Source organism: Macaca thibetana, chromosome 4 (assembly GCF_024542745.1).
Source record: "Macaca thibetana thibetana isolate TM-01 chromosome 4, ASM2454274v1, whole genome shotgun sequence".
In the NCBI taxonomy this organism is placed as follows: Eukaryota; Metazoa; Chordata; class Mammalia; order Primates; family Cercopithecidae; genus Macaca; species Macaca thibetana.
In genome coordinates, this window is record NC_065581.1 from 10,352,593 (window position 1) to 10,377,852 (window position 25,260).

At 49.1% G+C, this 25,260-nt stretch overlaps 1 protein-coding gene and 1 long non-coding RNA gene across 4 annotated transcripts; one reads left to right on the forward strand and one right to left on the reverse strand.

The window, feature by feature from the left end:
* Nucleotides 1-1,123: 1,123 nt before the first annotated feature.
* TFAP2A (transcription factor AP-2 alpha) lies at nt 1,124-24,064 on the reverse strand. 3 transcript variants are annotated; one of them, XM_050789589.1, is made up of 7 exons: nt 23,823-24,064; nt 14,316-14,750; nt 11,230-11,281; nt 8,953-9,184; nt 6,889-7,007; nt 4,861-5,002; nt 1,124-3,161 (listed from the first exon to the last, which is right to left on the reverse strand). In XM_050789589.1, exons 1-7 carry the CDS (start codon nt 23,853-23,855, stop codon nt 2,873-2,875), a joined length of 1,302 nt encoding a protein of 433 aa, XP_050645546.1. In that variant the 5' UTR covers nt 23,856-24,064; the 3' UTR covers nt 1,124-2,872. The 3 variants fall into 3 exon arrangements, with proteins under 3 accessions (XP_050645546.1, XP_050645545.1, XP_050645547.1); XM_050789588.1 differs by lacking the exon at nt 23,823-24,064 and adding an exon at nt 19,354-19,650; XM_050789590.1 differs by lacking the exon at nt 23,823-24,064 and adding an exon at nt 15,979-16,813.
* On the forward strand, nt 18,745-20,142 carry LOC126953889 (uncharacterized). The gene is made up of 2 exons (XR_007725400.1): nt 18,745-19,464; nt 19,706-20,142. It is a non-coding gene; the product is annotated as an uncharacterized LOC126953889 (long non-coding RNA).
* Nucleotides 24,065-25,260: the final 1,196 nt, after the last annotated feature.

Here is a 25,260-nt window from a genome sequence, read left to right on the forward strand (position 1 = left end):
ACCAGTCTCTCTAGGAAATAATAAATAACCGCTTTAAAAAACAATTGCCGCATTGCGTTCTGAGAATACACTTTCCATTTGAATTCTTTTTTAAACCCACCATTGTTATGAATTCTCTGGCTTCGGAAAATAGAATTTAGACTCCACCAACTCTCGTTCGTTTGTCGAGATTGATTTTACACTGCCTTCCATAAGGAGATTAGAAAGCAAAAGGCTGCAAAATGGACACTCTCTAATGCTTTGCTTCCTTGGTCCTTCGGAATGTCAGAGCACAGCACAAAAGTGAAATCTCCACCAGTGTGTCTACCTAGACACTTGTTCTGTGACCTTTCCTCGAAACCTTCCAGTTAACCACCTCCTTTTGCTTGTTAAAAATCCTCTTCACTTCCAAAGCAAAGAATTTCCAAATCAGTTTACAAAAGCTCTGGATTCGCCATCTTTATGCACAGGAAGTCCTTCCTTCTCTGAGCTCAGCACACAGTCCTCTTATTGTAGAAGACAGATAGGAGAGGTCTGGAGAGGCAGGCTTCACAGCCCTCCCCCATCCTCCCCACCCCACCTCAGAGAACGTTTTGTATTTCTAAAAGGTCCTAAGAGGAGCCCTGTGGTGATAGGAAGGGGTGGGCTGGCATTTAGGGGGCAAGCAGGAAAGATTCCAGGGATCAACACCATTTCCCACTCCCCTTTCTACCTCGAGAGCTACTGAAGAACAGCACAGTAGTAAATTCATCTCTAAATAAAATATGAAAATAAATGGGAGACAATTTGCTCTCTCTTTCCCTGCTCCATGTATATTTCTGCCACTATTCCTTTTCTCCCACCAGAAAACTAGAGCTGGTCTGAGCTCATTTGCCTGTCTTAGCCACCGAGTAGCCTGAGCAAGCAAGTGAAGGTTGAAGTCGGTATTTCCTTTGTGCTAATGAACTAACAATTTAAATCTCAGTTATCCTCTGAGACAAATTCCAAAGCAGTTATGAGGGGAAGGGGGGCGCTGTTAGGCGGGGCGTCTGCTGGGGGGAAGCTTCTTCTGTTCTTCTCTTCTCCATCTTCCTTGTCATCCTTAACATTTGGTCCTGGAGATTTTGTATTTTGGTTTCCAAAACACAAATGAAAACCTAAAGGATCAACATAAATAAAATAAAACTTTATTTTTAATAATAAAATTAATGTTTCTCGTAAGGAAAAGACAGTATGTCATTCCTTTAGCAGTACAATCTTTTATCCAAAAGAATACATTGGGTTTTATTGTGTCATTTGTCTGAATACAGACTCAGTGGAATATCTAAATGATACCCTGCTCTGAACTCCAAGTTGAAAGTAAGTTTTTATTATACTTGAGGGAAACAATGGGTTCAGCTGCTTATTGCAAGGAGCAATTGCCAAGGGAGAGTTAAACTCAATTACTGTAACCATACTGAATAAAAAATACTGCCAAGAACAAAAATACGCCTGGGTAAAGACAGCCACTGAATAAAAAAAAATCGACATAAAGCGTATCAAATATTTATTTATCTGGGCAACAAAGGACTATGATACATTGACAGGCATGGAAACTACTGCCAGCACAACTCAATACAATGCAACTAGAACTGCTTCCAATATGGCCAGTGAAAATACAGAATACCAGGTGGTCTCAAATGTTTGAAGTTCTTTGAACAAAAAGAGAGAGGAGAGAGAGACAGCGATAGAGAGAGAGAGAGGAAAATTCCCTAACCCTTGGTTTAAAGACAATATTCATTTATTGCTCAAATGATGCCTTTAAGTGAGGACAGTGGAATAAAATAAACTTTTTTTTTTCTCCCTACAATACATAGAAGGGTTATCAAACCACTCAAGTTTAAAAATCTTTCAGGGTCCAATATCACTTTTTTTCTTTCAATTCAATGAAAAGCTAAATGTAATAATACTAATTACAGATAAAATTTTATTTTATCTTTTAAAAATTTGTCCAGTTGTTTGTCATCTTTAACATGCTACAACAGGGCTAAATTCATGAATCCCAGAGAGCAAAATCCCCCAAACATTGGATTTCTAAATCAGTACCATGAACCACATGAAGAACTAATAGGGAAGATTCAAAACCCACTAAACAAGAGGTAAACAAGATCAGATAAATAAAAAAAAAAAGGCTTAAAACAGACTCACCATATTTACAATTCCCATTAAATTACACATAAATAAATATATACAGAGACGTGAACACTGATTCCCTTATATAACTGCGAATCGTGTTGCCAGAGAAACTTCAAGTTGGTCGCTTTACCTTAAAGAGGAAAAACTTCTACAACTGAAGACATGACATGGAACTTCGTGTATTTGTGTTCAAGTTTATTCACAATACTGATAAAAATGTTGTCATCATCCTTTTGGCTTTTTTTTTTTTTTTTAAAGTATGGCTACAATCTGAACTGATGTAAGGGAAGGTGGTGACTCAGTCCCATGAAGCGCATATAATTTTTTTTATTTTTACTTTTTTTTTAGAAAAAAGTTTTAAATTTTTGTTGTTGCTGTTGTTGATTTGTTGTTTTGTTTAAAAAAAAAAAAAGGGGGGGTTCACAAACTCGGCAGAACGTTTCTCTGCTGGCTTCACGGCCTGTTCTGTTCTCTTAGGCTCCACATGAGGGCACAGGGGTGTGGGAGCGGGTGGGGAAGTCGAGGCGGGCGCAGAGTCGGAGCGGCTACCCCACTGACAGTCGAGAGAGCAGTTCCGGAGACTCGGAGGGGGACCCAAGGGCAGCGGCGGCGGCGGCGGCGGCAGCAGCAGCAGTAGCAGCAGCAGCAGGAAGGGTTGCTGATCCCGGAGCTGTCACCCGCCGGTGGGTGGGCGCGCGGGGACTGGTGAGGCGTGGGAGGGACAGGTCGGGAGAGGGCCTCACTTTCTGTGCTTCTCCTCTTTGTCACTGCTTTTGGCGTTGTTGTCCGTGTGGCTGTTGGGGTTGTTGCTGAGGTACATTTTGTCCATGGCCTTGAGGGCCTCGGTGAGATAGTTCTGCAGGGCCGTGACCGCGGCACACACCGCGGGGCTGCCGAAGCCGTGGGAGATGAGGTTGAAGTGGGTCAAGCAGCTCTGGATGCCGGGTTCCAGGATGGGGTTGGGCCGTGAGTTCCCCAGGGGAGATCGGTCCTGAGCCAGCAGGTCGGTGAACTCTTTGCATATCTGTCTGCGGCACAAGCGGAGCAGAGAGAGAGACATAAGGCTCCACTTTGGGCAGCACCCGGCAGCCCCCTCTGCGGGATCCAGGCAGCACCTGACATGACCCAAGGCCCCAGAGACAGACAGGGTGGCCACATGGTGGGAGACCCAGCCACCTTTCAGTGACCACGAAACCATCTCTCTTTATTTGACTGCAAGCCCTTCCTATCTTCACAAATGACTCTCTCTCTCTCTCCTCTCAGATATGTTAAACTTCTAGTCTCACCTTTCTCCCTCACACCAAACATCCAAGACATAGGAAACCACTGCAAACACTGGAAGAGAAAGAAAGAAGGCAGGCAGACCGGAAGTCAGAAACAGGAGCACCTTGCCAACATTATGCTGCAGCCATCGGCCTTCCTATTCAAAATGTCATAAAGACCCTCTTCCCTGCTCCTCTAGAGACCTCAGCAGCAGTTTGTAGAATGAAGTTCCCACTCATTCACCTTCAAATCAAATTCAGGTGAATTTGGATAGAAAGACAAAACTTTACTTGGGATTACTTTGCCTTTAAAAAACAATAACAAAAAAACAAAACAGGCCAACACAAAAAAACCCTGTTACTTGGAGATAATTCAAAGTAGTGTTTGGGAAGAAGAAACACATTTCAATTTCCCATTCCTCCTCTTTCCCCACATAGCTCAAAAAAATACTGCAGGGAAACTGTGAAGATGGCTGTGCTTAGGAAGCCTGGGGAAGAGGACAAAAGTTGAAATTTCACAGAGGTAGATGAGGCCTGAACTCAGGAAGCTCTGCCCCTGAATCTGGGAAGCAAGGGCTAGCTGGGGCCTTCCAGGGGCAGCAGCAGCCTGGCCTGGGGGGCTGGGGAGGGGGATGAATGAGGAGCCAGGGCTGGCTCCCTTCTCCAAGGCCAGCTGATGTCCCCAGGCCAGAAACAGGGTCCCACCCAAGGCCTCAGCTTCTGCCCTCTGCTTCCATGCCCTCCTGTGACATCAACTTTGATAATTAAGGGCTTCCAAACAAGCCTTTTAATTTCCAGAAAACATATCAAAACAGTCATTTTCTTTTCACACACCACCTGGAGAAGGCTATTCAGCCCAGGCACCGAAGGGAATATAACTTGGGCCATTTTGAAATCTATTTGACTTCTCGCCTGTGGGCTAAAACTTCTGTGGGGTGTGGGTCTGTGTGTGTGTGTGGGGGGCACTGTCGAGAAGGGGTTGTGAAAGGAAGGTAAGAAATGGAATAACGGATTAAGGTTGAAACTAGGACAGCTTCTGGCTTGCACATTTTACAGGCCACTGTTTAATCTTTGCCCTTGGAGAACATATTGATAGGAGACAAAAACTGATATAGGTAAGCCTGCTACACCTTTGAGGATTTGATTCTGGTCTTTCTGAAACAACATAGTTACAAATCCACTCTCAACTTCAATCAAACCCCTCCTACAAGCCACTCCCACACACATTCATTTTAAAAAAAAAAAAAAAAGAGAAAATGGGACAGATGAGAGGAAAAAGATGGGAGCACCCTAACAATTCCACCTGTATTTCTTCCTTAACATAGACCACGGTTTATAAGACAGTGTTATAACTGCAACAAAGCTGATTAACACCAAAGGAAAACAAGGGAGAAGGAAGAGCAAAAACGATTTTTGTTTCTCCTGACAACCAGACGCAGGGACCCTGCAGAGGTAAATGCCTTACTTTGTAGCCAGCAGCATGTTTTTTCTTGTCACTTGCTCATTGGGATCGGAATGTTGTCGGTTGAGAAATTCAGCTACTGCTTTGGCAGGAAATTCGGTTTCACACACATAACCAAAGTCCCTGGCTAGGTGGACAGCTTCTCCTGGCAAGAGGGGAGAGGAGGGAGCCAGTGTGAGAGAATGAAGAGTGGGGATCCCAACTTCCTCCCCACTACCAACTCCCTAATTCCCTTCACCCCAGATGTTGCAGGAAACACAAACTACTTGTTATCTCATTTCAGGCATTTTAGTTCCTTCTCTATAGGATCTGGTGGATGCATTTATCAGGAAAAATGACCACTTCTCCTAGAGGGCCAAGAAGACTTGAAAATGTAAATCCCATCCACCAACTTCCAGTCCCATCCCCCACCCTAAATGACATGTCTCCAAATTCTCTTTTAAAATGCTTATTGTATTCCAACTTCACACCTATCAATACATTCACAAATGATATTCATAATTACTCCTTGAGCTTTTCTGCAAGGGAACAACTGAGGGGTTACATTTTAACTTGATCACATAAATTATCTGTTCATCCAAACCGATTAACCAAGAGGATTTGAGGGTCACTCCACTGAGTCTGTCTGTGTTGTTGATTTTCGAATCTTTGGTTTTAATTTCCTGAACCAGTTGGTTTTTACTGCAGGGCTTCCTGCCATTAGCTCCAGCTCCGGAAGAACGCATGCGCCAATTAGAGCATCAAAGCCCTCTCCGCAGAGCTTGTTTCCATAAAATGGAGCGGATCACAAACAATAACAGTTCTCCAGAAACTGCCTCCCTGCTACAGAACTCAACCCCCAAACCCAGAGGAACTCCACGCTACACCCTAAGCCACCACTACCATTTTCTTGGCTTATAATTCTTTTGGAGTATGAATAGTGGGTTCTCTATGGACTGTTAGGATTTTTAATGTAATGCTACTGTAGTTGAGTTTCTGGCACTGAACAATTGCTGATTTCCTAAAGTTATATTACTACCAATCTCTGACATCATCAACAAAAGGAATTCATAGGATTCTTCCTCAAATATACGGTTTTAAACATTTTAAAACAATTTACAAAGCTAGAAAAATTGAATTATAATATATCTCCTCATATACAAGATGTGAATAAAATAAAATGACTTCTTTAAATATACATGCTAGTTTCTGGTGATTAAAGTAACTTTTTTTTCCCCTGTTAGCATGAGACATTTACAATAGGACACAAAGAAAAACACAGGAGAGCTATAGATTCATTCCAGTACACCAAAACCTAGGCCAATCTTGTATCAGAAAAACTTAATCTAGAGGCAGCAGGAATGTGAGTGGCTTCTGGTGACAGTTATCTAGAGCAGGGAGTGAGGATAAGGGTTGGCTTTTTGTTTTGAGGCATTTGGAAGGGTGTGTGTGTGTTTAAAGCTACCAGGAGAAACTTTTTGCAATGCTTATATTTCTTTTATCTTTCCATATCCACACAATCCAGAATCAAAAATTGCTCACTTTTCTTCTTCTCCAAGAGAAAAGCACAATTAAAGAGATAAGGGAGCATATGTTTGGAAAACAAAAACCTGAAAGGGCACATAACCCTGAGCTTTCAGGATGGGCTTAAATCAGGACGCAGGTCAAAGATTCCCAAATTAATTCAGGAAGTAATGGTCACGCATTTCTCAAACGCAGATGTCAGAATAACTTAAGTGATTTACTGCTGAGCCCTTTAAAAGAGAGAGAAACTTGGAGAATATGCAGTTCTTAAACTTGTGCATTGTTTAGCTCGGAATTAGGCTGGGGAGGTGTAACTTTATGGTAGAGGAAAAGAAGGCAGAAGGATGAAGGTATAGGAGTATATGCAAATGTTTCTTTTTGCCATGAAAGAATTCCATTCACATCTGGCTATATTCTCTGCAAAGATGAAACTGCCCAACTGACACAAAATACAACCAAACATCTGGCCACTAAATATTATCCATTTTCCAAGGAAGTTCCTTCTAGTTAGCAAGTGGATTCGCTTACCCTCTACTAGTGATGTGAGCAGGGTAACGTTGGCAGCTTTACGTCTCCCTGCAGGCAGATTTAATCCTATTTTGTCCAGTTTTTCTCTTAAAGATCTTCCTCCATTTTTAGACTTCGCCCTGTTTCACAAATATATGCGAGAAAGGGATTTAGAAAACATTGGGTTGCTGTGCACCACATTAAAATCATTGTGAAAGCTTCCTAAAATGTGCTTTCAAAAACTGAGAAGCTTGGCCCCAAGACATTTAAAGGGGGAAACCTAGGAATAGTACAGAAAGTTCACAGGAGATCAACGCCTGTTAAACTGTAAAGCACCCCCTATGTTCAGTTCAGTTATTATTGCAACTCTTGTGGCAGGTTGGAAGGTCTGATTTCCCAACTCTCTAAAGAAGAACCACAAACAAACAAACACAGCCCCATCTCTAGGGTTTGAGGTATTCTTGAGTTCAACTGATTACTGTATATTTTCCCTGCTGTTACAATCACACAAATCCCAATGGGGTCTTTAAAACTGTCTTTGCAAGATACGCTGTTAGGTTGTTCCGAGTAACCAAAGTTATCATCACTCACGTTTCTTGCTCTGGCTCTAGCCCCAAAGGGAAATTCATTTTGCCAACTGTTTACGTGCCATGTCACCAGCCTAACTGGAAATGTCAAAGGCTGATATCAGCCCTTAAAAGTTTCACTGATTTCAGAGACAATGGAGGCAGTTCTAAACAGATGTCTAAATAGAATCCCATAATCAGAAAGTGGTTAAGATAAATTGTTTAAATAAAACAGCAAATTAATTAATTTCAGATTTTATTCCCTACTCAAGTGCTCTTTAATTGTGTGGATTAGATTATACTCCCCTAGGTAAACAGTCTCCAATATTGGGGATGGGGGAAGGGAAGGAAAAAGCAGAGGGCAAGGAAAAGATCTGTGTGAGTGAAAGATTACAAAGGGAAAGCAAAATGACTGTGCAGGAGGAAGAAAATACTAGAATGGCTGATGTTAAAACCTTCCAAAAAATGATCTTTATAGGCTTTGTGTGGAATATAGCCACTAGAACGGAACTGCGGGTCCATAAACAGGTAAATGAATAACCGTCAAAACAATGAAGTTCTCAGTATTATTAAAGAAAGAGAAAGAGAAGAAACCTATTATCCGGGTAAGTTCAACACAAGCCCCACAATTCACAACGTGCGGTGGAATCCTAGGGGTAGGAAGCCCACAGCAGGGAGAAACCTGCCCTGAGGGAAGGTGCTTTACCTTGCTGACCCTTATAGAATCTTATCTACTAAATGGATCCCTCAGACCTCGCAGGGGTGAGGTAAGAATCCCTGGCCATGTATGTAACAGATGCATTCCTTGGTAGTGACTACACACAATGCACGTAAACATGCTCGCACGCAGCCTGGCACACATCAGGGCCCCAGTAAGATGGAATCATCATCATATGTAAACGCCTATAGTACGGGGGGTCGGGAGGTGAGAGCGAAAGGGGGGCATGGCGTGTGGACTCAAGAGGACACCATTCTCTTCCTCAAGAGGAACCATAATAGAATGGTTCCTAAAACCATTCTATTAAAACCCTATCCAAGGCACGACCGGTTATCCTCGGAGACCCTACTCAGAGGGGTAAGGCAAAGCGAGGAGCCTGAGAGGAACTTTTCCTGGGCTTGCAAGGTGTGCGCGAAGAGGAAAAAAGGTGGCTGCACGGCGCCCCGCGGCTGCAGCGGCCGGGACTGAGCCCGCGGAGGAGCGAGCTGCGCTTGCGCAAGGAGGAGGGCGGGGCGGAGGACCCCGCGAGCGCGCGGCAGCGAACGAGGCGCGCACCAAAACACGCTCGCGAGAAGGCAGCGGAGAGCGCAGGCGCGCGCCGAACGCCCACCGCCCCCACCCCCGATCCCGCCCACTTGGCTCTACGCTCTTTTCTCCGCCCCTTTCCCTTTCCCGCGTAGGGAGGGCCGCGGCGCGAGGCCGGTTTGCGTCGCCGCCGCCGCCGGCGGCGGCGCAAGCGCAGTGGTTCCCCCGGCCGCAGGGCGGGGCGGGCGGGGCGGGCGGGGCCGTGCCGGGCCTTACCTCCGGAGCACTCCGCCCAGCAGCGACGCATTGAGACACTCGGGTGGTGAGAGCCGCCGCTGTACTTCCGCCACCGTGACCTTGTACTTCGAGGTGGAGCTGAGGAGCGAGAGGCGACCCGGAACTGAACAGAAGACTTCGTTGGGGTTCACCACGCCGCCGAAGAGGTTGTCCTTGTTAATAGGGATGGCGGAGACTGCATTGCTGTTGGACTTGGACAGGGACACGGGGCCTGCGGAGACAGAGGGGAGGCCGCGTGTTGGGCGTCATGGATCACCCCCAAATCCTGCCCGACCCCGGCCTTCATCCCGGCCAAGGTCGGCTCCCAGGCTTTGGGCCACAGTCCCCGCTTTTCCGTCCGCCTCTGAAATTCTGTGGCTCTGCTACTTCCCTTCCTCGGCCTCGAGCCCCTCCCTGCCTCACGCGGCGGCCTGGAGGCGGCCCTGCCCTCCCCCAGCCAGCCTGGCCAGCGTTTCTGCCTTGACCCTTTCCCCTTCGCCGTCAAAGGTGCTCTCTAGAGATGGGTGGTGAAATTGGTGAGCCCTGAGGCTCTGAGCATCCTAGCGGAGTGGGCCCCAGATGAGGTCCAGGAGCACGGGTTCAGGGTTCAGAGAGGGAGTTACATTTGCAAACCGAGAGCAAGTTACTTGTACTTCAGGGGTTTTGCTGGGTGAGGGGTTTAGTGTCGGGGAAAAACTGCTTCAAAGACCTATTATTAAAATCAGCCGAGAATTTAGATGGCTAAACGCTGTAAACGAGCGTTTTAATTGAGGCATCACGCTGGGAAGTGGTGGATTTTGTTGTCCACACCACACGTCCAGTCTTTTTGATAAATAGGCCCTTTCCTATGTTCAATTTTGAAAACGTCTCAGTTTTGGAGATCCATTCCAAGGCCCGTTTTGAACTGCGGAGTGGGGAGGGAAGAAGAGGCCTACAGTGGAATACTAGCAATGTGCCCTTTTGTTAAGTAAATATTAATAGCTCCTCTCTGCTAAAGCGCCTTTATGGGGAAAGTGGATATATATACTTCCTAGTTAAAACCATAAGCTCTTTATTGTTGGACTACCATTGTTAGGAAAAAAATAGAAGACCTGCAGAAAGTATACTAATGCATTACGTTTCTCAGCATCAATGTAATTCAGATGCATCCACAGTCATTTAAGTACAGTATGCATTGTATTTCAAAATTCCATTTGGAGACATAATGTGCACACAGTCTCATCAGTGTTCCGTATGCGTTCTTTAATGGGGATATGCTAGACGTATAGGGAGGTGGGGGGCTCTAGGTTTTGGATAGATCACTTGTGACATTAATAGCTCTGGGGAGGCTAATAGAGACAATAGGAGTTAAACGAACTCTTGAGAGATTACTAATAAAAGAGCCAATTATCATGTCGACTTGGAAAGAGCATCTCTTAAGATTTATCCCTTGCACATCTAATTTGACGTGACAAAGACTTCACAGATGCAAAAATGAAACTTTAAACTAGCTAACAATATACTGATTGGGGTTAGAAATGAGAACAGTTTTATATAGCATCGTCCTCTGGTGGTGCCTAGAATCCTGAAATGTAACATTGCCACCATAACCAAAAAAAAGCTGCTACCAAGAGTGAATAGCATTTAATTCAGTAAACTTTATTTCTACTCACTAAACACAATACAAATTACAAATCCATTCAAATCACTTGACACTTTTCTAACAATTTCTGCTCTGAACAAGTATGGTAATAATCCTCACATCTTCAAGATACTAATTTTAACCAAAAGCTAAAATTTTGTTAACCTAATTCACAAAGTTCCAAGACCCTTAAACATCTAACAAGAAACTAAATTGAAGAACATGAATTTTTTTTCCCCTCTGCTAAAGAGTGCTTTTTATCATCTGTCCTTACATTAATGTTAAATTATTTGTACTATTTTAGCATTTTACACTTCTTAACCCTCATCCACGCAATGGATTAAACTATTAAACTGTTTCAAAATTGAAATGCCACTTCCAAATCAGTTCCACTACTGTACATTTTGTGTGTTTGTCCAAATATCATTAAACTAAATTAAATGGTTAAATCATGAGTCAGAACAAAGCTAGCCTGTTGGCATTACCAACATACTGAAAGCTGATTATTTAAGCATTGCTGTTCTGTGCCTATCTATTTGCTAATTCTGAGCCTTTAGGAAATCCTATTTGGAAAAAATAAACACAGCTCTGCAAGTTCTTTTAAATAGCACTCTGCCTGTAAGGACATGCTTGGAATGCAGAAGGAAATGGCTTACCTTTCTTAATTACAGTTTGATCTGGGATGTTAATACCCGGGTCTTCTACGTGCTGCAACAAAAGGATACACATGGATGTAAGTGTATAATCAAAACAAAAGGAAATGAATATTCCCTCCAAGATGGGAGGAGGGGAAGGTGCAGAATCAAAATTCCCCCTCCCGTATAATGACATTTATATGTAAACATCTCATCTTGGCTTATTGGAATTTGGGGCTTTGCAACTCAAGAGGTTTCACTGCACGCCCATGGCCAATTTCTCCTCCTCCAGCAAATGATCCATGTTTAAAAGGCGTGGAGATGAGGAATAAAACTTTCTTTGGAAATTAAATCAAGTGTTGGAGCACCTAATCATTCTCAAGTCAGTTCAACATTTAGAAATGTACCTAGCTTTAGATTGGCGCCTCAGCGGCTTCTGAATTGAGCAATTCCAGTGTTCAGGCAGCGAAAGCCAGGGAAACACAATAGAAATGACAGGGGCGGAAGTAACAGGAGAGTGTTGGAAAAGGTTTAGGTAGTATAATAAAGAGCAAACACACATACACACCTTTATGGAAAACTCCAAATAAATTTTTAGAAAGACTACTGCCTGAGCCTGGATGTGACAGGAATATGAAAATGATTAAAAACAAAAAACCTTTGAGCTTGCTTTCCTGTTGTCTAGCAGCAGGTTTGTTGGTGGTGTGGGGTGTTTTTCTTTTTCTTTTTTTTTTGTTTTACAGATGGATGGGTATACGTGTGTGTGCTGGAGTCAAAACGTGATTAGAAAGTAAAATGAAATCATGTTTTCTAATGCAGAAACTGACAGGCAATATAATGTCTGGCTGTGTTTACAAATTAGCACCAGGGCTGCTGAGATAGAAGATTTTGCAATCATTACCAAACACAGGCATTACCATTTAAAAAACTATTACTTCCTTCTCTAGTCTTTGTCCAACAATAATACTGATTCGAACATTTTCCATTCTGTCTTGGATTTATGCTCCTGTTAATTGTGCCTGATCGCAATGATTCCGGGTGGATGGTACTAAGTTGCTTTATTACAGGTTTTATTATACTCAATGCTCTCATTTGTAACTTGCCTAAAGTGCTTCTGGATTTAAGTATAATTAAATTGAGAAATGTTCAGAAATGACTACTGCTGCAGTTCTTGTGTTTTTAACTATATGGGGAAATATGATCCCTTTATGCATGCACCCTAAACCCATAAAGTAAATGTAGTGTGGCATAATACTTTTATTTGTGTTATTTCTAGACCTTGTCCATACAGGGAAGACTGTTAAGTTTAAAACCCCACTGAGATATTAATGATTAAATAATTTTCACCATCGATTTGATTTTCTTAAATATTTAGCAGTTATACTTACTAAAGGTTAACTGTTGCAGCAATGGGAAAAAATTGAAAACAACCTTTTTCTTGACCCAAATTCCTTTAAGAAAGAATTTTTTTCTTAAAAGATGGGGGAGGAAGAGGGAAGAACACCAACTGGGTTTCCTTGTTTTTATTTCGTCTTTTGGTTAATTTCTGGTACTGACCAATTTTGCCACAGTGAGTATACAGGTGTTAAGAATTCACCTTGAAATTTTTGCAAAGTAGAGCAATTCTAATTCACAGTAGTTCCAAAAGCTTGCAACATTATTTTGCAATTCAAATCTTTTCAAAGAAGCAAGGAAAAGATTCAGAGTGCTTTGGGAAAGGGAACTAAAACGATCATAACTCCCATTTCATGTTTAAATTGCTCTTATATAAATTAGTGCTCCTCTCACTTCCAAAACAATGCACTGTTAAGTATCAGTTCCTAAAAACATGTAAGTATGAACACACACATACAGACATACAGTGCTCACTAAACCTTATACTAGATCAAGTGCCTACTTTCCTGCCTTCCATGCAAGGGCTGCTAAACATAACCAACAAATTTCAGTGACTAACTGGGCCAAATGAGAGATGTAATAAATTTTCTATTTTCCTATGGAACTTAAATAATGTTTTAAATTCACCAAGCAAGCAGGTAAGTTCATCTGACCATTTTCCTTACAATCTAATGTAGTAATCATTAAACTGTCAACGGACATACTGCTGCAATATTTGATGCAGTAATTTGAAATAGCATTTTAGCAAAAATCACATCCAGATACATTTCCTCTCCAAAGAAAAGCAGCTTTAACAGAAGCCTTTACAGCTTTAATAAAATTATTGGCTTGCTCTAATTCCATTTCAGGAAGGTTGTGAGGAAACCATAAATATATAGAATTGAAGCAGAGGTACTGGTTTAAGTTTAATTCCAGAAAGTATTTTCAAATTATCAATAGCCTGGTTTGCATTGTAAATAGTAAATGTGCTAATGCCATGCTTCTTTAGAAATTATTTTAAACTGCATTTATTGATAACTAAATTAGAACTCAATGTATTACCCAATAGTCTCAAAACATTTAATTTAATATGGGGTGTAGCAGGCTCTGATAGGCGTTGGGAACCCAGCTAATGATTTATGAGGTCACCACTTAGCACCCCTAGGAAGAGAAGAAGGCTGCATTTTAATGTCCCTCTGCTTGGATTTGCTACTTAGTTTTTCTTTAATCAGGATAGGGTGTACACATTCAGGTTTCACTTGTGCTTATAAAATCCGGTTAAAATGATCTTAGTATGTCTTTTACACTTCTTTTACATTTTGAGGACATTTAATGAGCTCTTTTGGTTGCATTTAACATCATTCCCAGGACAGGGAGAGATCTCCACGCCAGACTCAGCGGTGGAAGTAGATCTTTTAGCAATTGAGACAGTTTACTGTCGTCGAGAGGAAGATATTGTTAATGGTGACATTGGTCTGATTTATCTGTGTTGGTGGAAATGGTAATGCAGGCATTGTTTGAGGGAGCTCCAGGAACCATTGTTCTGGGGCAGAACTCGCAACTACTTTGTGTGGTTCCTCAAAACGTACCCCCCCTGCCCCCGAATAAAATGTTTTTAAAAGGAAATATTGGGGAGTACCCGGGCCCACCGACTCTATGTTCCAGGTATCCTTTTTGGGGGTAGGCGAGAAGGGGGCTGTGTTCTCTCCCGCGCGGGTCGCGCGGCCTCTTACCGGGACCTCCTCGATGGCATGAGGTAAGGAGTGGATCGAGAGGTCTCCGAGTCCTGAGCTGAGCGCGTGTGGGCCGTGCAGGAGGTCCTCGTGCCGCCTGTAGTCCCTGCGAGGATCCAGGCCCGACAGCTGGTGAGGCAGCCCCCGGTGGGTGTGCAGGAGCCCTGACTCCTGGCTCTGCCTCTGACCGGGCCAGCCTGGGTGCTGCGGCTGCGGCTGGGCGTGCAGGGGGTTCAGGCTGTAGGGGTCGTTGACGTGGGAGTAAGGATCTTGCGACTGGGGGTAGATAGGCTGGTAGGGTGGGGGAAAGTAGGGGGGCTGGAAGTCGGCATTGGGGGTGTGGGACAGCGGCGGGGCGCTTGTGTAGGGAGATTGACCTACAGTGCCCAGCTGGGGCAACCGTGCCGTCCCGTTGCTGGTGCCGTCGTGACGGTCCTAGAAGAGAGCGAGAGGAAAGGTAAAGAACAAGGAATCAGGCGTCCAGCTACAATTATCCACACAAAATCCACTTGACAAGCCTGCGTGGGAAATCCCCCGTTCCCGTTGGCTGGCCGCCGGGAAAAAAACAGCTCTAAGTTCTTTTCAGGAAATACCCTCAAGTGAAACAGACCCTCCAACAACGCAGAGGAACTGTATATGTAGAGGCACAAGAGACTATTCAGGCGTTTCTTTCAAAGAGGGGAAGAGATAGAAAAGGGTCTCCTGGAACACAGCCCGTTACACTGCAGCGTGAAACCTCTCTTAAGCAAAATTAAAACTCCTCCTAAATACTAAACAGCAGAAGCGGCCTTTTCTTTTCCCCCTATTTGAACCTGTCTGCCACTGCGTTATTGTTTATTATCTTGTATTTATTTGGAGAGAAAAAATCATAAACGTTCAAAGACTATTACCGTTTCATAACTATTTAAATAGAAACATATTTCGCAGAGGGGCTGTAACGAAAACACACGTTTAAATTACCAGCTTAAAGAAGGTTTTAACTGCAGGATCGGGGTCTGTCTTTTCCGCTTCCTCAGTTAGGAGCCTTTCTCTCGACAGAGTCGATTTATGGTTTGGATAGGGAAAGGGGGAGGTCAAGTCAAGGTTTAAAATAGAAAGATTCAGCCTTATTGGGTTTAAAAGAGAGAGGTGCACCCCGGGGCGGAGGCCCCCCGCCCCTTCCACCTCAGCCCCAAAGGGCAGAAGAAACGCCTGACTGTAGGTTTCTCTATTGCAATTCGCTTGCAAAACAAGCGAACAGAGTTGATTCCAGGGACGGCGAACCCTCGGCGTTTCAGCCGCAGGCCCCGAGGGTAGGGGGCACACCGGGCTGCACTTTTCCTGCAGACAGATTAAGCATCAAATGTTGAGAACATCTCGGGAACAAGTGAAGACGCAAGGAAATCAAGATGAACATGGGGAAAAACACGCCTTGGGAAGCAGCGGTGAGGTAGGTCTGCGTGCTCGGAGAGGTCGAGCGGGGACTGGGGTAGGAGGTAATGCATTCGATTTAGGGATGAAAAAGAACGAGAGAAAGGCGGAAGGTGGGGTGGGGGATGCAAATGGAGGGGGTGTCCTGAAGGAAAGCTGGGCGTGAAACCCGAGGTTTCGGGCAGCTCCACGGCACCAGGTTTCCAGAATCGAATTCCTAAAGAAACAGGAACGGGGTGGGGGTGGGACTCACCATAGCTGAAAAACTGTGAACTAACATCTGCGAAGAGTCTGGGGTAACGAGTCAGGGTGGAAAAAAACAAGCAAGCCTGGAGCGCCCGGCTGCCCCGCTGCCCGAGCGCGCCCCACACAAAAGGCGCCGAGAGCCCCGCGCGACCCAGGACTCCAGTCACGGCGCCGACGCTCCCCGGAGCGCGGGAGCCCGGCTCGGATCCATCCGAACTTGAACCACCGATTCGCGCGGCGCCTTCAGCTGGTCGAACCCACGGTCTCTATCCTGCCGCGACTGGTTATGATTCAAAGTTCTTTAAAAATGAAAAACCCCAAAAAAGGAAAAAGGAAAAAGTATGTGTAAGTGTGTGGGTGCGTGCGTGTTCCTTAATCCGTGTCTCCCCCTCTTTTCTTAGCGGCGGCTTCGCTTGAGCTTCTAATAACCGCGCTGGGCAGCGTTCCTGGAGCCTCCTAATAGCAGATATTCATGACTATTAATATTACACGAATACTTAATAAGGGAAGAATGCCTGGAAATCGAGCGTGAAGCGGAGAGGCAACTCGCGCCGGAGCCGGCTCTCAATGCAGTCCATTGACGGGAGTCTCAGTGTAGCAAATCGGAGTGGGGAGAGGGAGCGCGAGAGACAAAAAGCGGGCGAGAGAGGGAGCGGGCGAGCGCGCGGGGGGCCGCGGCGCGGCGTCTGGCGAATCACAGGGAAGGGGCAACATTTTAAAAGGTTGCAGGGCATGCAAAAGTGAAAGAGAAAGAGGCAGAGGGAGACCGAAGGAGAGAGCGCAGAGAGGGAGAATGTGTCTGCATGCGTGTGTGAGAAAGAAAGTGTGGGCGAGGGAGAGGAGCCCGGGGTGGGGAGAGGGGAGGGAGGGAAGGAGGGAGAGCCCGAGAGGAGGAAGGGAGGAAAAGAGGGAGGGAGGGAGGAAGGGAGAGGGGGAGGGAGGGAGGGGGAGGGGGCCCAGCCAGAGCGCACAGAGGGGGAGGCCGCGGGGGAGGGGGAAGGGGAGAGGAAGCGAGCGAGGACAATCAGACCTAAAAGGCTGGGGCAGACCTCGGGATGCAGCGGGGGTCGTGCGTAGCGGGCAGGAGCTGCTGGGGACCGCGTCCGGGCGCTCGTGGGGCTCTCGGCGCCGCAGGCGCTTCCCGGCCCTGTCTGGCCTCGGGCTCCGCCGCTTCGCAGCCGAGTCTGGGACTCGGGACTCAGCTGCCCGCTGCTGCGCGGCTCCTCCATGACCCCGCGCCCCGCCCGGGACCGGCCCTCTCGCGCGCTGGCCCTCTTCTCGGCTTCCTCTTGAGCTTTCCTCGGACAGGGGCACCGGGCGCTCCCGGGCTACCGTCGCTCTGCCTTCGGCTCTCTGGGGCCGGGGATTCCGGATCGGAAGCCGGGATGCGGGCCGGGGCGCGCACAGACGCTAGGCGGCCCAGCCCGGGCGCCGCTGGCACGGGCTCGCGGCTCCCGGCAAAAACCCGTCCGACTGGCTGGGCCACTCCCGCCTGACGCCCCCCCAGATGACACGACTAGCTCTCCAGGCGTGCTGCCTTTGCCAGTCTACCCGCCAGGTTGTTAGAACAGGCGGCACCTCGTCTTCTGCGTGTCCCTGCAGAGCCCCGGCACAATCAGACTGCCCCAAGCCAACTCCGAAACCCGAAATCCCCGCTCCGGCGCTTGCCCGCCGCCGCCAAAGTTGTGGAAACAGCTTTGACTTTATTCTCCTCTCTCTCTCCTTTCTTATCTTTTTTGCCTCGCTTACACACGCATTCACATTTGCCCCCACAGGATCCCTCTATGGGTGCAAGTTCATCCCCCACCTAGCCACCCACCCCACCCAGTCGGCACCTAGAGCCGCTCGGAGGTTCGGACCCCGCCCGCCGAGAGCGCCCACACCTGGAGCTGGGTTTCGGCCTCTGCGAAAGTGAAATGCCCGAGCCTCCAGCCAAAGCCCAGACCAGTACAGTATGAACTGTCCTATGAGACTGAGGGGCTCAGTTTCATTCCTCCCTGCCCGCAAAGCTCGCCCCCAGCCTCGAAAACAAAGCTACTGGTCTGACGCGGGGTCCCTGCGCCCCTCCCCCAGCGCGACAGGACCCACCAGAGAAGAACCGGCACCCGTGGGATGTCACCCCGTCCCCATCTACCGGGATGGGGGGCCTGAAAGGAGAAAGATTTAAAATAGTCTTCAGAAAGAAAAGGGAGGAGGGAGCGGGTGACACATCGTTCACATAAACCCAATTTCTGGTTTCCAGTGAAGTCAGGATCTCCGCCCCTGCGCCTGCACACCTCCTGCCTAACATTCTCAGCTCCAAATGCCAAAAACTAAGGGGGGAAAAAAAACAGCAAAAGTTGGGACTGCCACCTATTTATTTAGGGAATCTCCAGCCCTACACACCCCAACCCCGCTCTCGGACTCATTGCTCATTTCAGTGATGGTTGTGACCGTTCCCAGCGCCTCCTGCGGGTGGACCGGTAGCGCTAGGGTCTCCCTTGCTGCCTCAAGAAGGCGAGCTCAGGGGACTCTAGGTTTTAAAATGGGTTCCAAAGCGGCGCGCTCTGTCGGCCCAGCGGGCTCGCGGCACCAGAGGTGGTCCGCAGCCGCGCAAGGATTCCCACGGTCGTTCTGGGCTGGTGCAGAAGCTGGTGCTCCAGTACCCAGCGGCCAGCAGGCTCGGCGAGACACATCTCCCCACCCCACCCCCACACACCCCCGTGGAGTGCGTCGATCCTGTAGCTTAGAGGGAGAAGCTACTTAGAACTTCTTGAACCACAGAGGATCTGGAGCGAGCCCCGCAGCTGGAAAGAGTGGTCTTAAGTTGAACCCGCTTACAGTAAGATGCAGCCCAGATCACAGCGAAGTGTGGGGGCCCGTCTCTAAAGCCGAGAAGGGAACCGCTTTAGAAAGTGGCGTGGGGGGAAGGAAGAAAGAATGAATGAATGAATAGAAAGAAGAAGGAATATTAAAGATCGGAGAGGAAGTTGAAGAGAGAAGAGTTTTCTCTTTCCTTTCTGTTCTTGGTGACTTGGGCCCTCAGAATCTCGATGAGGATAACACGAGGAGTGCACAGGCAAGTGCCCAGTGGCCAGCAATTGCTTCAAAAGCCCATGTTCTTCTCTTCGCCCCACTCTTAGGCACAGCCAAAATTGGTCAGAAAGGGGAGTAAAGTGGGACACGGGCTTCAAAGTAGGGAAACCAAAGAAGGGAGCATCCACGTCCTCCCTCTCCAGCTTCTCCCCCGCGTTCTTCGGGCGAATCCGAGGGGCGGGCGCTGCGCTGGGGAAAGTTTGTCCCACCCGCGTTTCGCAGCTGGTTGCAAGGAGAGGAGGAGGAGAGGGAGGGTCGAGCTCGGAGCCTGTGGGCGCAGGGATGATCGAGCCGGCGTCGCGCTTACCTCGCAGTCCTCGTACTTGATATTATCTGTCAATTTCCAAAGCATTTTCATGGATCGGCGTGAACGGATATGCCCCTCTCCGTCTCGCACGCAAGTGGAGCTACTCTCTGGGTAAGCGCAAAGTGCTGGCTGCCGGCGGTGAGCGCAGGAGGAGGAGGAGGAGGGAGAAGAGGTGGAGGAGGAGAAGGAGGAGGGCGAGGAGGAGGGCAAGGAGGAGGAGGAGGGCGAGGAGGAAGAGGAGGGCGAGGAGGAGGAGGGCGAGGAGAAGGGCGAGGAGGAGGAGAGAAGGGAAAGAGCTCCCGTGTGCGCTCGGAGATCTCCCTCTAATGGTAGAAACTTTTCCCTTTTCCAGCTCTTTACCAACAGCCTAATCGCCTCATTAGCATATCAACAATAGTCCAATTGCTCGCCAGTACCACAATCTGCCGCCGGCCGCTCCGACACAGGTATAAAGGCCTCTCTACGCCGCGAACTTGCTTCTAGAGCGCACTCTAGCCTGCGAACTGATAAAACCTTCCTTGAGCTCCGCCGCGAGCCCCTGTCCCAGCACCACCTCTCTTACCCCAATTCCGCCACATTCCCCTTCCTTTCTCTCTCCGCTTCCTTTTCTCCAGAGATGCCTTCTGCAAAGCCCGGCACTGCTCAAAGTCCAAGCCGCCACGCCTGGGGCCCGGCTTCTAGCACTTCTCCCTTAACCCTACTACCACGATCCGAGCTGCCCTTTTGGCCCCGTGCAATTTTATTAGAAATCATTATCCCTTTCGCAATTAAACATAACCACCAAACCAAGACCGGCGAAGTCACTCCAAAATTTTTGCCCAACAAGGGATCGCCTCCGCTTGCGGCAGCCACCCCCTCGGGCCGCAGCGCCTTGGGAGTTTTATTGGCTTTGAGCTTTCCCCCAGGTCGGAGATTCTGCCAAGCGACTCCGGTGGCTCTGCTGGGGTTTGCAATCCCTTAATTGCGGCGTGTAAAATAAAAGTTGTACCCTGAAGAGGTTACTTGACAGCTTCGGGGGTTAAACAATTTTCCTTCCGTTTGTGTGAAGCTAGGGCCAACTGACAGTTCAACTTGGTGTTCAGGCTAAGGTTTCCTAGGTGCGACTTGCACACGAATACAGAACTATGGAACTGCACACCCGCTTCTGAAGTTGAGCCGAAATACAGACATGTGTGTGCCTGCAAGTCTAGATACCGTCTCATGCATGCATCAAAATAAATCACCGGGAACCGACTCTTAGCTGTGTTAATCTGCTCTAGTTTTCCCAAGATTCCCCTTTTTAATTAAAGCAGGGAGAGTTCCTTCATGATTTGGTGATGCTACTAACGCAGGCGTGCTCGCGAGGCAGAGCCCGGCTGCCGCAACCTGGAGGCCTGGGAGCCACCTCCTCGTCCAGATTGGTCAGTCCGGGCTTTTGGACTCCTCACAGGAGCCTGCTGGCTCCTCCGGGGCTTTTATCCCTTTCGTTTTTGGGATTTTTTTTAAGTAAGAAAAAAGAAAAGAAAAGGACCTAATGTGACACTATGAAATACAGAGTAATTAATTTTCCTGGCTGAGCTTCCTCGTTTGTCCTCAAAAAGAAAGTTACCTCTGTCTTTTCTCTCTGCTGTATGTGCAAACTCCTTAACTACACTAGGTCCCACCTCAGAGTTGCTCCAGTAAGGACCTTTGATTCATCTGGGCTTGTTTCTCGAAAACCTCCAGGCCTCCCAGGTTTCCACCGGGCGTCCCTAAAAGGGGATGGGAACTGTGGCAGATGAGAGCATTTCCACACAGGTGGAAGGCAGGCAGGAGCTGGGAGAACTCCCCATTCCACCCAAAGCTGCAGAAGGGGAATTCTCCCTCCAAACACCCCAGCGAACTCCCCAAACCTAGCAGAGTAGGCAGAAGGCTCCAAAAAGCTAAGGAGAAGCCAGAGCTGGCAAGGGGCCTCAGAGCCCCCAGGGAGCCCTCCCCATGCTCTGGGCGCTCCCTAGCCCCACCTGAACTGAGCACAATCCCTCGGCTGAACCGGACTGGAGGCTTGGCACCGCCCTCCGTCCAGAAAATGGTCGACTTTCCAGGGCTAGACCCTACAGGGCGGTCCCAGCCTGTCGCCAGTGCAGTGGTTTGAAGTCAGGATCTGGGCTGCCAGGGGCACCGACACCCTCCCAGCAGCAGCCACAGCCTGAGCAGGCCAAATCCTAGGCCTGAGAGCATGGGTTTTTACACTCCGTTGACGTCGCCGCGATGTTCTAAGGGAACTCCAAGTTTCGCTTTCTTGCCCTCTGCGGGCTTGGGAAGGCCGCACTCCATCCTCTGCAACCCCATTTCAGCCCCCTTCCCACGTCCCCGCTGCCCTGCGCAGGACAGATCTCCGGCTCCGCACCCTCCGGGGCTGCTAAACAGTTGTTGTATTCCCGCTGAGGACGCCATTGAGGTGCAGATTGGGACCTGCCGACTCTGGACTGCCGCCCCCGGTGTAGACGCTGATGAAAGGCCCGGGCGAGCGCCAGGGTCGCCTCTGGAGCCAGCCGAGCTGCATTTGTGCCAGCGTCATTACCACGCTAAGTCGCTTCATTGCATGTCAATGCTCCGGCAGGGCCAGAACCCCGGGACAGCAGCGCCAGGCCTGGGGTTGGGCGTCGGAGATCCAGGCCTGATGTGAGGGCCATAAAAAGGGCGTCGGGGGGGAACAGGGAGTATTTGTGTGAGAGACAGAGTCACAAAGAGAAAGAGACAGTGAGAGGCCAGAATGACTCTATTTTCTCCGATTGCCAATGCCCAGTGGGAGCCGGGAGCCCAACAGGCCCAGCCCAGCAGATTCGGCCCCTCCGGGCCCCAAATTCGCTCGCCCCACCCGAGATCCAGGCCTCCAGCCACTTGCCTAACTGAGCCCGCAGGAGCCAGGCCCGCGGCTCGCTCCTTCCTCCTCCTGCGGCAGTCTCGCGGCTTTCAAACCTTAGTGGAACCCACAGAAGGCCCAGTCCCAGGTCAAAGCTACTCAACAGGCACCTTCTCACTGCCTAGGAGTTCTCCAGCGAAATTCACTGGAATTTGAGGAGAAAACCCTAAGACTGCTACGAAAGGACTCCCCCAGTCTTCAGCCTCCAAATAAGAGAGTTACGAAGGGCCTTCAGCCCACAGGGGCAGGGAGGGAGAGGTGTGGATTCCCGGATTTGCGTCCTTAAACCACAGGTTCGTCTAACCTCGCGGATGAAATACCATTTAGTGAGGATTAACTAGGGGGAAGAATATAAAAGAGTTCACTCTTGATAAAAGTAATAAATACAAGGGAAAAAAGTACAGAACGCAAAAGGCCTTTCTTTCTCCAACTCCAGGTAGCTTAGTGAAGACTGCACTTCTCAGAACTTTACTTTTAATGGCCTAAATCTGAAACAAGAGAAAGAACTCGACCAGGAGTAGCAAGGCCTCAGATTTTTTTTTAGGAGGGAGGGAAGTTCAGGGCATTAGATTCGAATTGTCCCCCCCGCGGGCTTTTGGGCACACAGAATCTCACCCTAACCAGGCCTCTTGGTTGGGGCGAAAACAGGGCCTCGCTGTTCTGATGATGAAATCGGCGACAGGCAGAGCCTTTTACCGCCACCAACCTGGCCAGAGCCGTGCTGTTTCCCGAAGGGAAAATGTCTGGAAGTTGGAAGAAGAGCGCGGGACAAATGCTTCCTTGGCCGGGATCGGAATCCCGGGCCCAGGAAGGACAGGAGCCAAACCTTGGACCCCTTGGGGTGCTCGCGGCCTAGCAGGGCCAAGTTCCGCGGGCATTGGTTTTGGCAAATTCGCGACCCCCCTGCCTCCTCACCCACCATTCACACACTCCGTCATCTGTAGCCCAGGCGGCAAAAACCCATTTCAGGAAGTGGAGAGAGTTGGTAGCTAAACTTCGAGCAAACTTTTTATCTCCCAAAGAAACATGTTGCCTCCGCGACCCAGTCATCCGGCCCCCTTTCCATTCTTCATACATTCTACATCTCCCGACACCTGGGGGCACCAAGAGAGGCAGGTGCACCAGAACCGGTCCAACACTCCACGCTGGGGTCTAGGGTGAGGCCGCAGGCGCAGGGGGCTGGAAACCTTCACCGCCGTGCACCGCAACCCCAGGCCTGCGTCCTCCCCGCTTCCGAAATAGTCATCCTCCCAAGTTCCTGCTCGAGGTGGGAGGGGGTGGGGGAAACGGCCACAGCACAAACCACAGGTGACCCACCAGGCCACCTGTGGAGCGTGCGCCGGACCTTCCCCGGCTCCGGGCCCCGCGGGCGGCGCGCTTTGCCCCCAGCACCGCAGCCGCTGCCTGCGCTCGTTTTTCCTGTCTTCGCTGTCTCCTGGGAGCTCTCCTGGGCGCTGCCACGCGCGCCTCACCTACGACTCCCGTGCCCTGGGCCACGGCGCTTCCTTTCCTCCTCCCCACTCCGGCCCCCTCCCCTACTCCACCTCCGCCCACCTCAGCCCCAGCCAAGGCAAACCCCCCGTACCTGCCAGTCCCCCATTTTGGCAAGTATGGACATCGCGGCTCGGCGCTCCTGGCGACTGGTCCCCGCCGGGCATGGGCTGGAGGGCTCGGCCGGGCCCGCTCCCTGGAATCGCTTAGGCAAATCCTCCTTTTTTACCTGCTCACCAACATCTCACCTGGTCATAAAGAGCTGGGTTGCTACCTGCCGACGCATGCGCGCTGGCCCAGGAATTCACTCCGCCAGCTGCAGTCCCAGCGCCTCACGGAGCTGACCTGGGAAGTGATGGATTTATAGCCGCGGCAATCTTGCCATCAGCTCCAGCTTTTCCCAACAGCCCCAACCCGCTTTCCCGGTCAGTCCCTGGCCCGGGAACCGAAGCGGACTGACTGCTGGATGTGCTGGGTGCGATGCGAGTGTGAGTGTGTTTTCGCACTCCAGTGGTAGGGGCATCGACAAGCTCGACCCCTGGCTCCCCTCCCCTCGGAACTTTCGAGTTGGGGGAGTCTCCACACCCGGGTGGGGGTCGGGGGTTGGGGAAGGGCTACACCGGTGGAAGCGTCCAGACCCGATGATCCCCGCGGACCTGGACACAGTGGGGATGGGTCGCTGTCCCCGCCTCCCCACCCGCCCACGAGGTGCAGGGCACGACTGGCCTTAGCGGATCCTACTCTGCCACCCCCGGGGCCACTTCAGCGTTAGATTCCACATGAAACTGTTGCTCAATAGGTGAAGACGTTCATGATTCTGTGTCACTTCTGGCTTCTAGGTTTAGTCTCCTCCCATCGTAGAGAGAGAGAGAGAAACTACACATACACACACTCACACACTCTCTTACACACTCACACTGAGCACTTCTGTACAAAGGTCCACCCTCTTCTTCCCACTTTCACAGTTCCCTTCCCCTCTCCCTCTTTTCCACTTAGAACTATTTAAAGGAAGAACTATTTAAAGGGGGCGTTGGTGGCTCTGGGATGGGCAACTGAGGTTTGGTTTAGGGTTTGCTTTCCCATGACAGATAAAATCACTGAAGTGATTTCACCGCTGCTTCTAATTAGAGGGGAGCTTTAAAAGAAGCCACAGGATTTGGGGCTCCTGGAGCTCACCTCCCTCAGGAGCCGCACCTGGCCGGCAGGGAGGTGAGGGTGAGGAGAATGGCCTCGGGCCACACTCTCCCAGAGACAGTGCCAGTCCCATTCCTGCGGCCATGAGATCGAATTGTCCTGGTGTGGGCCTGGGGCTCCTGGGGCAGGCCCAGTTACCCTCCCAGGCTGCTGTAGCTGGGACTTGGAGACGAACAAAGAACCAGTTTTAAATCATCTTCTCTGACATGTCAGGCAAATATGTGTAAAAGGTCAGCTCCACGCTGTGGAGCAGAGCCTGTTCCCCAGGCACCAAAGCCTTCCCTTTCTAACCGTGCCCGAGAACCTCCGACCCCCGGCCCTGTCCAGGCGGCTTTGCA